Genomic DNA, 15,311 nt, shown 5'->3' with positions numbered 1-15,311 from the left:
TACAGCGCTGCACACCTGCGCATGCGCAAAAGGGTCACAACAGACAGCAGCGACATCTGGTGGAGAAATAAGGAAGTTATTTGGTCGCTTTTTATTGAATGAATGTCACAAAAGGGTTATTTAGGATTAATTTGCAATATGTGTGTATCACGAATAGTAGGCCTATTTAAATAAAAAAATATTTGTAAAATAGTAAGCAAAGAAAATAAATAAATTACCATCATGCCTTTTGCATTGCCCCACATGAAACTAGGCTATAAAAAATAAATATATAAAATATATATTATTGATTTGATAAAATATTCCAATAAAGTCACAATTCATAAGACAGGACAACGGAAATAAATTAATGAATACACAAATAAAAATACAACAACAAACAAACAAATAAGTTCAAATTTGAACACTGGCAATATTCACAAACAGAATAAATGAATATTGCGTGTACCTCAGTCCCCTCTGGTTTATGCAGTAGCATCAGAAAATTGAGACATAAGATCTCCTTGATTATCAACATGGAACTGTTAAAACTTAGTCAAAAATTCACTGTGAACTATTGAAAATATTAATAAACTTAAAAATCTTGTACTTTGCATTGCATTGGTTATTCTATCTTAACCAACAATTGTAGACTTCTGAGGGGCCATTTTTAATGTATTGGTTTATTTATAAGTTTTTGTGCCATTTCCAAGCTATAACTTTGTGTCAAATATGAATCACACTGAGCACATTAGTGAAAGACCTGTAGAGTTAGCTTAACCTTTCTGATAAAAGAAAGTTAAGGAATCAAACTGGTCTATGTGCAATTAAAATATGTAAGTACCAGATAATTACAACCAGACTTACATTTCTGTCATAACATCAGACAGACCCATAGGTATTGACTCTCTATCCCACAGTAGTCGTTATCCATGCAAACTGATAATGCACTTCTCTATTCTATCCAACTCTATACTGCGTGTGCTTTTATCAACTAAGCCAACATCTGATCTCATTTAATCTAAAATACTGTAATCTTTATTCAGGCCTACAGTTCATGGAGTCTGGCTCAATCCTGCAAAAATGCACACTTCCAACGGGGAACTAATGACAAATCCTGGCACTCCTTCTGCTTTTCCGGTCCTTGTCTGCGAGTGGAGGAAACCCTTTATATGTGATCCACTTACAGCACAGACTGAAGCCGCAGGAGCCAATCCCAGGAGCCAATCACAGGAGCGGGGCGGGAGACGGCTCAGGCTTCTCAGGCCGCTCAGGCCGCTCAGGCTGCTCAGTGCGCTCTGTGGTTCATCCAGTGCGTCTGCATCATCTCATCTCCATCTCCTCGTCTCTGTGTGTTTGACCACATCTGACTGACTGCATCTACTGCATCTCATCATGAGGGAAATCGTGCATATCCAGGCGGGACAGTGCGGGAACCAGATCGGTGCTAAAGTAAGAACTTCGTGCCTTTACAACTTGTTACAGCCACATTGTCTCTGTTGAACTAGTTTTGAGGAAAAGGCTATCGTTTATTCATTGGACAACTTTGACCACAGAAAAGTGAAACAAAACCAGTTTCAGGCCAAATGTAGAGCTACTGCTAAATTAACTTGTTCTGTTATCAATTCCACTTTGTCTTTGGCTGAACGTGACAGTGACACAGTAAATTATTGTAAAATCATCATATTTATGGGTTGGTAAAATCATGATCTATTATATTTCAGTGTCTATTGGAAAATGTATTTGCTCCATTAGTTTATTTTGCCCGGTAAGCTTTATTAGACAGGACAGGGCAGGCAAAAGGAGAGTGAAGAGCAGGGAGGACATTCAGCAAACCCTGGCATTAGTGCTGCAGCTCTTTTTATTATAGACTATAATATACATAAATATCAATTTGATCATGACAAAACGCCATACGCTTAAATGTTTGACAAAGTTTTGTTTCAGACTCAAATGTTTAGTCCAATGAAAAAATCCCTTTCTCGTTGTAACTCCGCGATTGTTATTTAAATGTGTCGATTGCTAAAACATGGACCGACTGTCAGACTCGAGCCGCCGGCATGTGATAATGAGCCAGCCGCTGCCGCCTGCTTTGGGTCGGCCCTTTGTCCCGTCAAAGAAACCCCAACACAAGAGGCGAGTTTGGCCAAAAAAAGAAAGAGGCGAGTGCTGATGCAGTGGAGCGGCGCGGCGAGCGAGGGAGGGGCCCCCGCCGTGACAAAGTGGCCCCCTGTCTGAACGCACAGATGAGGTCATTTAACTCTCTGCACTTTTCACACACAGTTTATCACACGCAGACGCTCCCCGGGCCCACGGCCGACACACAACGTCAAACAACACACACAGAAGCCGACGCCACAGTGGCCAGTTTATGTCTTTGTCTGGTCACGATTGACCCAAACGTCAAGAACAAGAAACATCCACAAGAGAAAGACTGTACTGACCGTTTAAAGGGGTAACGTTTCTGGTGGAGGGCGTACGCCACTTGCTCGTAGTCATAGGGATCATTCTTGTGCCTGGAATATTCCACAGTATGGCATTAAACGTATCTATCCAGCCGCATTTATTCAATTACAGGTGTTTTTATTGCTCTAAAACAGCGGGCTTGACTTTCCACAGATCCGACCTGTAATCTGAACTGGTGCGGCTTGTCAATGTCACAGTGGCAAGGTTACGCAGTGCATCTTTAATATCTGTATTTTGGTCAATTATAGGCTAAAGAAAGGTTGTCAAAGTACATGTTTTTAGACTTAAGGGTGTGTTCTTTTAGCTTATCTCAACTTGATTTGATTCTTTTCACTCGTGCATAAACACCACATTCAAATTGGGACTAAACTAGGACTAAACTCAAACTTAAACACTAAAACAGGACTAAATCAAATGATCAGGATTAAACTGTGGTGGTCCAGGTTTAGTTCTGATGTGGAGAGAGAGATCAAACCCCTGTGCCACATCCTCTATCCCAGGCTCTTATTTGTACTAAAGTTTATCATCATAAAATCAATCAAGCATAAAATGAAGTCACGTGAGTGGAATTATGGAGCGTTTTTTTAATCTATACAGTCAATGTGAACAACTGTGTGTCTGTGTGAGCCGGCCCCTGTGGGAATGATGCTGCCTTTTAAATATGTGGCTTTTACTGTCTATTTTTTAATCTTTCCTTTGAGTTAAATGTCCAACTCATGAGGCCAATCATGAGTTTAACTTAAGTCATTTTTCTCAGTTGTGTTTCTATTTAAGGAGTAAGAAAGCCTTCAAAACAGGTGATTCATTTCAGATCCTCCCTTCATCGTAACGGACAACACATTCTAGAGTTAAATGTGCACTTACATTCATTAATTGATTGGAAATATAATGAATTTGGCTAAAAGATTGGGTCTGATTTCACCATTTAACACAACTGTGTCCTACTTTTTGAGCAACATTTCAGATTCCTTTTGAGATTTTCTTGTCAGATTCCTTCTTAAGACTGATCTCTCAACACAAGCACACACACACACACACACACACACACACACACACACACGTTTGCCTGGTGAAGATTAGGGTCAGTGGACTCAGCGGGTGGCGCTGCCGTCGCGCTCTTGGCATCACGCCCCGTCATGACTGAAGGGGCCGAGGAGAAACCCACTGTAGATTATCAGAGTTATCGGGCGTGGAAGGGGCAAAAAGCAATATCTAGAGTTATTTGTTACTTTTTGTTACATTTTCAGTTATTATCAGAGAGCAAATGGAAATCCGGTGGAAAAGTGTGTAGAAATAACAACTAAAATTGAGGAAAATTTAACTTTTTACTCACATTTGAAAGATTACACAAAGTTTGTTTCATTCTTTTAAATCTTATTCTGCTCTTTATGCACTTAAGGTGAGAACTTTTATTATAGAAAATGTATTAAATATTCTAAGTTTGCACATATCCCAAGGAAAAGTGCAATGTAATCAATTTTTCAACACATCTCTGACTCCCAGCTCTTTAATAATGCAGTAATATGTACTTTTGATGTATTCTTGCAGTATTTGTGCATATTTCTGTTGCCTTTTACCATTTATTGCAGTTGAATATCATGAGCGAACATACAATGACAAAAAAATGAAATTAATGATTTGATTATGAGAGAAAAAAAGACACTTTATCGACAATGTGCAGTTTTTGTGCTTGAAAAAAGTAAGTGAGTCTCTTGCACAAAATGGGAAAGAAACATTTGCATCACATGTAAGTAAAGTTTAGGTTGTCAGGAACACTCTTAAGTCATTGCGTTCAAAGTACTTCAGGCTCAAAGTACTTAAGACACCCCTCGGTCCATCTGCTGCAGTTCCTCTTCTAATCGGCGCAGAGTGAAACATGGCTCGCCTCGGGGACACGTAAATCCCTCGTTCTCTGTGAGATCAGAAAGTCCCAGCGCCGCTTTTAGTGCTTCATGTGACTCCAGGTGACATCAGATGCTTCTCGTGCTCTGGGGAAAGTGCAGTCACCTCGTCACAAGCTTGTTCTCCCAGCGTGAAACAGGCCCGAAGAGTGAAGAGAACAGTGGCGTCTTTATGCGGCGAGCCCCGAGACTAAACGCTGTGAATGCACAAACAGGCCATAACTCAGAATCATATTTAACGTATGGTTCTGCATCATAAGAACGACAAACACAACCAAAACAAGCAACAGAGTCAATAAGAAACAAGTCGATTGCAGCAGGGATTAGTCTGTGTGTTTTATGGCAACTGTCTTCTTCTCGAGAGTGGTTTATAATCAACAAGTGCTCCTCTGTGTTTTTACAGTGCCACTTTACCTGCTCTATACAGCTCACCCACTTCGACTACTTCAGCTACTGTGTTGAGCCTCATTTCTTCGGTCCTCAGAGTCTTTGCGTTGCGTCCTCTGCTGGAAAATGGTGGTGCAGAATCTGCTTCACCTGTTTTATTGTTGGAGATTATAAAATGTGACATATCGATTTGCACAAAAACAGTTTTAAAAGACAGAATAATGCTTTATGGTTGCCAGCATTTTTTCATCCTGTTTAAAATTGAGGCCCCCCACAATAAATATTTGATAAAAGTATTGCTAACAAGCATTTATTTCAGACAAATAAATACAAATTGTTGTTTTTGTAATCATATATTTGGGCTTTTTACTATTTAAAGTTGCAGGATTAAAGCTCTGGACGCCAGCTCTGCTCCCTGCATTAGAAAACAACATGAAAAACACTATAAATAAATGCATTTTTCTCTCGTTCTTGCACAGTTCTGGGAGGTGATCAGCGACGAGCACGGCATTGACCCGACTGGGACGTACCACGGAGACAGTGACCTGCAGCTGGACAGGATCAGCGTCTACTACAACGAGGCCACGGGTGAGAAATACAAACCGGAAACAAAAGATTAAATAATGTGAACGTGAGTAAGATGTCGGTCACCTTTAGATAACGACACCTGCTGAGAACCTGTACTTGTACTTAATGAGATTAGGCTTGTTCATCATTAACAGACAAACACTTGTTCTAAAACACCACTTTGAATGGATTCATCTGAAATGAACAACGATGAATGAAAACTGTCTTGAAATAAACAGCTTAAAGCCCATTATTCCTAAACCACTTTGGCCTATTTGTTTTGACAGAAGATTTGTAAAAGGTAATAAGATGCTGAAATCAATGATAAATATCTTGCTAAATGGATTAGTTTACATACCATCTAGTGGACAAGTGTAGGTACTACATGAATCTACTAAAGACCAAAGGCTGTTGTGACTTTATATTGTAACTGGAGTAAAGAACACAACAACCTTTACAATAATATACAGTATACATCTGAAATCATGACCAAATGAGCTTCACATTTATGTAAAATATCTACAAAAGTCACTCACACGACGTTCATTTTATGAAAAGCCCAAGATTCTGAATTTACTACGCTATCTAGTGGACAAGTGTAGGTACTATATAACTCTGACCAAAGGCTGTTTTGACTTTTATACTTTAACTGGAGTAAATAACACAGCACATTTTACAATAATTACAATATAAATCTGAAATCATGACCAAATGGGCCTCACATTTAAGTAGAATATCTAAAAAATCACAAACTACGTTAATTTCCTGAATAGCCCAAGATTCTGAATTTACTACACCATCTAGTGGACAAGTGTAGGTACTACATAAATCTACTGAAAATACCAAATGCTCATTTAAAAGTTGAATGGACGATTTTTTTGGCCCAAATCTGAGTCTTATTTCCTCGTGGCGTGGACGGCCAATTAGTCCTGCCACGTATCAATCATAAAACGCACCTACCGCTCACCTGCAGCCGCGTGTGGCTCGTCCCCCGAGAGCAGCACGGTTCCGCGTGTCTAAGCGCATTGATCTATCATAATATAGTTCCCTCAGTGTACGGGACAAAATTAGGACGGAGATGGACTGTTCGAGCTGACTCATAAGAGACGGAAATCTACGGGAGACGAGAGATGCGATCCGTCGCGCTAATAAACAAACGCACGTGTGTGTTGTATCAGGCCACACGGGGGAGTGCGCATGCGCAATTCCGCCCACGTTCTCAAATCGCCGAAAAATCGTCCATTGCGCCTTTAAGATAAGATAAGATAATCCTTTATTGTACACACATGGGGAAAATTCATTGTTGCGACGTAGATACAGAGGTAGATACCGAGGAAAAGAACAGATAACTTATAGGAATTTACTATTTACTATTTATATTTACTTATGTTTATATTTATAAATGTATAGATATATTTATATTTATAAATATGTTTATTTATATATATATATGTATTATTTATTATTATTGTTAGGCCCGAGCGCCACAAGCTGGCAAGAGGCCTATTAGTCTCGTAAGGCCGTGCGAAGCACGGCTGCGAAAGTGCGCACGTAGTGCGCACGAAATCGAGCGCGAAGCGCTCGCCCACTTCCAAACACTCACTAACGCACTCCTCCACTCATGCACGCCCCGTGCATACTAATTAGTTGTAGGAAAATGGAACATTACCGTTGTAAACGGGCGAAGCCCGTGCAAAAGTTCGCACTAAACGAGCACTTTACATTGGGATGACGACCGCTTTGCGGTCGTCATCCCAATGTAAAGTGCTCGTTTGCGCTAAGTAGCTCACGAATACGTTCCCCATCTCTTGCATGTTCCGTGCATATAAGCATGTAATGCAAAAAATGAACATTATTACTGTATAGAGGGCCAAAAACACAAAGTGGGCGGAGCCCACTCAAAATTAACGAAAGTACCCGTCAGTGACCAGGGACCCACACCATGAGGTAGGAAAGCGCGAGCGCTTTCCGAAAATGTATAGTTTATGATATTTGGAAAATGGGAAACATTGTTTTCGTATCGGAATATTTAGGCCCGAGCCCCAGCAGGGCGGAGGGCCTATTGCTCCCGCAACGCTGCCGAAGGCAGCGTTGCAACTGTCTGACCACGCGCCCGCATGTTTGGTGCCCCGTCGCCCCTGGCAAGTACAGTGAACTAGCCCATGCCGAAGGCATGGATCATGCATACTTACTCCTGCTATGACAGAAATAGTCAACAATTAGTGAATGGGCGTAGCCCATTCACTAATTGTTGACAACAGCAGCGCGAAGCGCTGCATTCCTTCAAAAACCTTCCTGGCATCGTCCCGTATGCGAGAATCCATGCCGCAGGCATGGGCCATGCTTGTATCTGCTCAAATCAATGGAAGTCTATGGGGAGTGGGCGGGGCATCCCGACGGAATAGGGAGTGACGAGCGCGTAAGCGCTCGTAATGATGATTCCACCCCATGGCGGCATCGGGAAGGCTTAGAGCTTTCAAACGATGTATAATTTGTTGTTATAGTGGAAACGGCTATATTGTTTTTGCTAAAAATATTATTAGGCCCGAGCGCCACAAGCTGGCGAGAGGCCTATTAATCTCGTAAGGCCGTGCGAAGCACGGCTGCGAAAGTGCGCACGTAGTGCGCACGAAATCGAGCGCGAAGCGCTCGCCCACTTCCAAACATTCACTAACGCACTCCTTCACTCACGCACGCCCCGTGCATACTAATTAATAGTAGCAAAATGGAACATTACCGTTGTAAACGGGCGAAGCCCGTGCAAAAGTGCGCACTAAACGAGCACTTTACATTGGGATGACGACCGCGAAGCGGTCGTCATCCCCATATAAAGCACTCATTTGCCCTAAGTAGCTCACGAATACGTTCCCCATCTCTTGCATGTTCCGTGCATATAAGCATGTAATGCAAAAATTGAACATTATTACTGTATAGAGGGCCAAAAACACAAAGTGGGCGGAGCCCACTCAAAATTAACGAAAGTACCCGTCAGTGACCAGGGACCCACACCATGAGGTAGGAAAGCGCGAGCGCTTTCCGAAAATGTATAGTTTATGATATTTCTTCTTCTTCTTCTTCTTCTTCTTCTTCTTCTTCTTCTTCTTCTTCTTCTTCTTCTTCTTCTTCTTCTTCTTCTTCTCGGGACCAACCCCCCTATTTTTCACCCAGTGAACATTGACGAAAAGTCACAAAAATGTTCACACCTCTAAAAATCGTGCCTCTCTACATTCTGGCTATTTCCCTTTTCTAAAATAAAAAAAATTGGCGCGTCAGCGCCCCCAAATGTACCAAAAATGCATTGAGAGATGGGAAATGACCCAAAAAAAATCTGATCGTAGAATCATGAAATTTGGCGCAGAGGTAGATGGTGACAAGAGAAGTAAAAAATATTATTACGGCAACGCCGTCCGCCCAACCAAATGTCGGCCATATTGCTTCAAAAATGGCTAAACATGACTTCGGAGTTTTTCCAAACGTTGTACTTTTACGAACTCAAATTCAGAATCGGCGAAAAATTTTGTTTTTTCTGGGCCATTTTTTTTTTCGTTAAAAAATGGCGCGACAGCGCCACCGACAAAAGTCAAAATACATTGCGCCTATGGGAGACGCCCCGAGGTCAACTTTGTCGTAAAGCTACGAAATTCGGGACACGCATTCCTCTCGTGAGGACAAAAAAATAAATCATTGTGGCCACGCCCCCAGACTTACCCTATGGCCGCCATCTTCCTTTGAAAATGAAAACACGCTGTGTTAGCCATTTTGTTCACGTCAAACTTTGACGAACTCCTCCTAGGGCGTTTTGCCCACCGACTTCAAAATCGGCGTACGTCCTCTGGACAAGTGGGGCATCTAAAGTTATCCAATTTTTTGAGATACCTTTTACGGTCTGTGTGCGGCGCAGCCGCAAAGTTGGACAATTTATTTTGGAATATTGCAGATCTAAAAATTGCTCCCATTTGATCAAAACCAGTCCGATTAGGACCAAATTTGAATCAGTTGTTAAACTTTCTAGTTTGGACCAGTTTATGATGACAAAATTGAAATGGGCGCGATAGCGCCCCCTACAGAGTGACCTTTAAATTAACATTGAAGGTCAAAAATTAGTTTTACCAAAATGTTCTAAACTTTACCCAAAATTCTATTTTGCCGTCCCGATCACAAAAGCCAATCAGACAAATGCCTTATTTTTTACGGCGTAGTCGTAGCGATGACAGAAACCTCCCATGTTATCCCTATGGGAAAACCGCAAAATCTCTCAAATATCCACATTTTTATGTTTTACACTTTAACGAAGTCCTCCTAGTGCGTTTTGCCCACGAACCTCAAAATCGGTGTACGTCCTCTAGACAAGTGGGGCATCTAAAGTTATCCAAATTTTAAGGATAGCTTTTACGGTCTCTGTGCGACGGAGCCGCAAACGTTTCCCAGAATTCTGACTATTTGGCCTTCAGAGTGGCCTATAAACAATAGAGTTTTTCCAAATGACATGACATTTTGAACAAAATTCTAATTTGCCATCCTGATCATAAAAGTATGAGAGCCAAAGTCATATTTTGTACGGCGTAACCGTAGCGATGACAGAAACATCCCATGTTATCCTTATGGGAAAATCGCAGAATCGCTCAAATCACCACATTTTTTATGCTTCACACTTTAACGAACTCCTCCTAGGGCGATTGTCCGATCAAGTTCATATTTGGAGAATATCATCTACACAAGCGGGGCATCAAAACGTATCCATATTTTGATTCTAAGTGCTACGGTCTTTGTGTGACGGACCCGCAAATAGATGTCACAAATGGGAAAATAGCGAAATCTCTGAAATGTTCACATTTACACTTCACACTTTAACAAACTCCTCCGTGGGCAATAGCTCGATCAAGCTTTACTTTGGGAAAAATCATCTACACAAGCGCGGCATCAAAAGTTATCCATATTTTTATTCCAAGTGCTACGGTCTCTGTGCGGCGGCGCAGCACATTTGACCGACATTTGTGTTCATTTGCACTGGATTGGCCATGTCCAATGTGTCGCCGTCTGTCAAGTTCTTTTTTTATTCAACACACAATAAGGGCGCCATCTTTATCAAGTCGAAAGCGCAGAGTCGGAAGGCCGGCGGCCCGCGAGGGCCGTTGGATGCCGCTTGCGGCTTTAATCTTCTTCTTCTTCTTCTTATTCTCGGGACCAACCCCCCTATTTTTCACCCAGTGAACATTGACGAAAAGTCACAAAAATTTGCACACCTCTAAAAATCGTGCCTCTCTACATTCTGGCTATTTCCCTTTTCTAAAATAAAAAAAATTGACGCGTCAGCGCCCCCAAATGTACCAAAAATGCATTGAGAGATGGGAAATGACCCAAAAAAAATCTGATCGTAGAATCATGAAATTTGGTGCAGAGGTAGATGGTGACAAGAGAAGTAAAAAACATTATTACGGCAACGCCGTCCGCCCAACCAAATGTCGGCCATATTGCTTCAAAAATGGCTAAACATGACTTTGGAGTTTTTCCAAACGTCGTACTTTTACGAACTCCTCCCAGGGCGTTGGCCCTAAAAAGCTGAAATTTGGTGAAAATGCTACTGAGGAGTGGGACATCAAAAGTTATCCAAATTACATTGATACCTCTCACGGTCTCTGTGCGGCAAAGCCGCAAACTGTAGCAAGAATTTCAGAAATCTCCCAAATTTAACATTTCTGCCGTTTGCGCAGATAAAGTCCGAATTGCGTCAAATTAGAATCAGTTGTTAAACTCTTTGCCCTAAACCTACTTGAAGTGAAATAAATTTATTTGGCGCCACAGCGCCCCCTACAGATTTTATATGGAGGTTGAATGTTTAGTTTTGCGAAATTATCTGACCGAATTTGACACACAACTCAATTTTGGCATCCCCATCAAAAAAGTCAGTGAGACCCATGTCATAATTGTTATGGCGTTGCCGTAGCGATGACCAAAACCTCCCATGTTATTCCAATGGGGAAATCGCCAGAACATGTTTACACTTTAGACTTTCACAAACTCCTCTTAGGGCGTCAGCCCTATTAACCTGAAATTTGGTGAGACTCATCTTCAGGGGTGGACCATCAAAAGTTATCCACATTTTTATTCAAAGAGTCACGGTGTCTGTGCGGCAAAGCCGCACATTTTGCCAAGAATTCAAAATAAAATTGCTTTTTGATGGTAAAACAAAGGGGAGAAGATGTGACAGCGTCACAGATTCAGCAGTAGGCGTAATAAAAGGACAATTGGGGCGCGTTAGCGCCCCCTCCTCTTGCGGCGTGGCGGCGGCGTAGCGAGGGCCGATCATTGCCGCCTGCGGCTATATTTATTATTATTATTTATTTACATTTTATAATATTAATTTATTTATATTTATATTTATTTGTTTGTATATAAATTTATAAATATATTCATTTATATTTGTATTTACTATTTATAGAAATTTACTATTTACTACCCCATCTAGTGGACAAGTGTAGGTACATAAATACATAAATCTACTGAACAGACCAAAGGCTGTTGTGACTTTTATATTGTAACTGGAGTAAAGAACACAACAACTTTTACAATAATATACAGTATACATCTGAAATCATGACCAAATGAGCCTCACATTTAAGTAAAATATCTACAACAATCACAAACTACGTTTATTTCATGAAAAGCCCAAGATTCTGAATTTACTACGTCATCTAGTGGACACATGTAGGTACTACATACATCTACTGAAAAGACCAAAGGCTGTTGTGACTTTATATTGTAACTGGAGTAAAGAACACAACAACTTTTACAATAATATACAATATAAATCTGAAATCATGACGAAATACATTTATGTAAAATATCTACAAAAATCACACACTACGTCCATTTCCTGAAAAGCCCAAGATTCTGAATTTACTACACCATCTAGTGGACACGTACGGCATCACACACATTTAGAGGAACATTTTGTGTGTGTGTGTGTGTGTGTGTGTGTGTTTGTTTGTTTGTTTGTTCCTCCCTGGCCACTCGTACACACACATTGTTGTCCTGTGTGACTAATGGCCTCTGTGCGCTGCAGGTGGTAAATATGTGCCCAGGGCCATCCTGGTGGATCTGGAGCCAGGAACCATGGACTCTGTGCGCTCGGGGCCGTTTGGACAAATCTTCAGACCTGACAACTTTGTCTTTGGTGAGAATACGGGAATCATTTCAGTTCTGCTTCACCAGCGACAATTGTACTTACTACTCCAAACGTGTTACAGGTGTGAATCCCTGAGACGTTTGATGACCAGTTGTGTTTGTCTTTAACTGATGATGATGATTTCTGTTTGCTTCTGTATATGTGACTCAGTGGTTAAAGTGCTTGATAAATTATCCTTCATTAAACATTTTCCCTTTATTGACTTTATTGTCATTCAAATACGACACAGCACACAACAAAAATATCTGTGTAATGTGCTTAGGCTTTAATAACTCTTATCTTATGACTCGCACACACTCTTGAGGCAGAAGGCGGTCTGTGCTCAGAGATGTGACACGTTTGAGGAGGTTTGTTTAGTGCGTGCGACCTCTGACCTCTGAGAAACGTTACACTGCTGTTTAAAGCCTCTAAATGCAACTCTCGATCTTATTTCATCAGGACAAAGCGGCGCGGGGAACAACTGGGCCAAAGGGCACTACACGGAGGGAGCGGAGCTGGTGGACTCGGTGTTAGACGTGGTGCGTAAAGAGGCGGAGAGCTGCGAGTGCCTGCAGGGCTTCCAGCTCACGCACTCCCTGGGCGGAGGCACCGGCTCCGGCATGGGAACTCTGCTCATCAGCAAGATCCGCGAGGAGTACCCCGACCGCATCATGAACACCTTCAGCGTCGTGCCCTCCCCAAAAGTGAGCCATTTCAACATTATACTCATTATATGACTTTATTTTAATGTTAGTTATTGAACAAAACACGAGGAAACACAGAAAACACAGAGACTGAACAAACACTAAAGTCTACGAGCACATTTTAAAAGTCCCATTTAGTCCAAAGTCTGTAAAATAGGGGCATTTTCAACTTCCAAAGTCCAAAAGTAGTTTTTCCATTTTCTTTCTTAAGGTTAAGGTTAAGGTACATTTAATTAGCGTGCAGCAGCAGCAGCAGCAGCAGCAGCAGCAGCAGCAGCAGCTTCAGCAGCAGCAGCAGCAGCAGCAGCAGCAGCAGCAGCAGCAGCAGCAGCAGCAGCAGCAGCAGCTTCAGCAGCAGCAGCAGCAGCAGCAGCAGCAGCAGCAGCAGCAGCAGCAGCAGCAGCAGCTTCAGCAGCAGCAGCAGCAGCAGCTTCAGCAGCAGCAGCAGCAGCAGCAGCAGCAGCAGCTTCAGCAGCAGCAGCAGCAGCAGCTTCAGCAGCAGCAGCAGCAGCAGCAGCAGCAGCAGCAGCAGCAGCAGCAGCAGCAGCAGCAGCAGCTTCAGCAGCAGCAGCAGCAGCAGCTTCAGCAGCAGCAGCAGCAGCAGCAGCTTCAGCAGCAGCAGCAGCAGCAGCAGCAGCAGCAGCAGCTTCAGCAGCAGCAGCAGCAGCAGCAGCAGCTTCAGCTTCAGCTTCAGCTTCAGCAGCAGCAGCAGCAGCAGCAGCAGCAGAAGTCAAAGGACAAATTTCCCAACAGGGGGAGATAAACTCGGCCTTAATCGCACTCCACTCGCTAATATTGCTGTCGAGACATTTTGTTTGATGGTTATTTCCGTGTGGGCGACTGTAAATGTCTGTTGTTATTAAAGTGTAATTAAGTGAAGGTAATAAACATTGTGCAGTGCACATTCTCTGGTGCGCACTTTAAAGCAAGATTGATTTTCCAAAAGCAGGAAACTTATGAATATTATATATTTGCATCTATAATAAAAACAAGATTGTTGAAAATAAAAAGAACAGAAATATTGTTCACAGCTTAAATTCTTTACATTTACACCTTTTGAATTGTGCCCAGAACTGAACTAAACCTTGAGCAGAACGGCCTTTTGCTGCAGCCTCACTCAAACTGCATCAAGACTTAAAACATAAGCGTAATTTTAATTGGATTGACAATGTGGAGCAACTATTGTTTATTGTTTTATTAATTGTGCTACGATTGATTACCTTTATTTTGAACATGAGGACAAACCATAACTCACGTTAACTGATAACTGACGTTTGAAAAGGTTAATTCCTGCAGAACTTGACCTTGACCTTGTCCCCGCTCAGGTGTCGGACACGGTGGTCGAACCCTACAACGCCACGCTCTCCGTGCACCAGCTGGTGGAGAACACCGACGAAACCTACTGCATCGACAACGAAGCCCTGTACGACATCTGCTTCCGCACGCTCAAGCTCACCACGCCGACGTACGGCGACCTCAACCACCTGGTCTCCGCCACCATGAGCGGCGTCACCACCTGCCTTCGCTTCCCCGGCCAGCTCAACGCCGACTTGAGGAAACTGGCCGTCAACATGGTCCCGTTCCCTCGCCTGCACTTCTTCATGCCTGGCTTTGCCCCGCTGACCAGCAGGGGGAGCCAGCAGTACCGCGCGCTCACCGTCCCGGAGCTAACCCAGCAGGTGTTCGACGCCAAGAACATGATGGCGGCGTGCGACCCGCGGCACGGGCGCTACCTCACCGTGGCCGCCGTCTTCCGCGGCCGCATGTCGATGAAGGAGGTCGACGAGCAAATGCTGAACGTCCAGAACAAAAACAGCAGCTACTTCGTGGAGTGGATCCCGAACAATGTCAAGACGGCGGTTTGCGACATCCCGCCGCGCGGCCTCAAAATGGCCGTCACCTTCATCGGGAACAGCACCGCCATCCAGGAGCTGTTCAAGCGCATTTCGGAGCAGTTCACCGCCATGTTCCGTCGCAAGGCGTTCCTCCACTGGTACACGGGCGAGGGCATGGACGAGATGGAGTTCACGGAGGCGGAGAGCAACATGAACGACCTGGTGTCCGAGTACCAGCAGTACCAGGACGCCACCGCCGAGGAGGAGGGCGAGTTCGAGGAGGAGGCCGAGGAGGACGACTGAGAAG

The 15,311-nt window shown here is 43.1% G+C and overlaps 1 protein-coding gene across 1 annotated transcript; it reads left to right on the top strand.

Annotated features, from left to right (window-relative positions):
* The first annotated feature begins 1,268 nt into the window (after positions 1-1,268).
* LOC140362152 (tubulin beta chain) lies at positions 1,269-15,311 on the top strand. Its single transcript, XM_072448207.1, has 5 exons — positions 1,269-1,431; positions 5,213-5,321; positions 12,364-12,474; positions 12,925-13,169; positions 14,495-15,311. Exons 1-5 carry the CDS (start codon positions 1,375-1,377, stop codon positions 15,305-15,307), a joined length of 1,335 nt encoding a protein of 444 aa, XP_072304308.1. The 5' UTR covers positions 1,269-1,374; the 3' UTR covers positions 15,308-15,311.

Source organism: Eucyclogobius newberryi, unplaced genomic scaffold (genome assembly GCF_026437365.1).
Source record: "Eucyclogobius newberryi isolate DKJ021-1_F unplaced genomic scaffold, fEucNew1.0.hap1 SCAF_16, whole genome shotgun sequence".
NCBI lineage: Eukaryota > Metazoa > Chordata > Actinopteri > Gobiiformes > Gobiidae > Eucyclogobius > Eucyclogobius newberryi.
The sequence above is the reverse complement of the archived record's forward strand: the minus strand, read 5'-3'. Positions and strand labels throughout refer to the sequence as shown.

Excerpts from the sequence above, each read along its gene's own strand:
- LOC140362152 (XM_072448207.1), top strand. The coding sequence starts at position 1,375 with ATGAGGGAAATCGTGCATATCCAGGCGGGACAGTGCGGGAACCAGATC. Across the intron at positions 1,432-5,212 it reads GGAACCAGATCGGTGCTAAA|TTCTGGGAGGTGATCAGCGA; the intron begins GTAAGAACTTCG and ends GTTCTTGCACAG. Across the intron at positions 13,170-14,494 it reads GCGTCGTGCCCTCCCCAAAA|GTGTCGGACACGGTGGTCGA; the intron begins GTGAGCCATTTC and ends GTCCCCGCTCAG.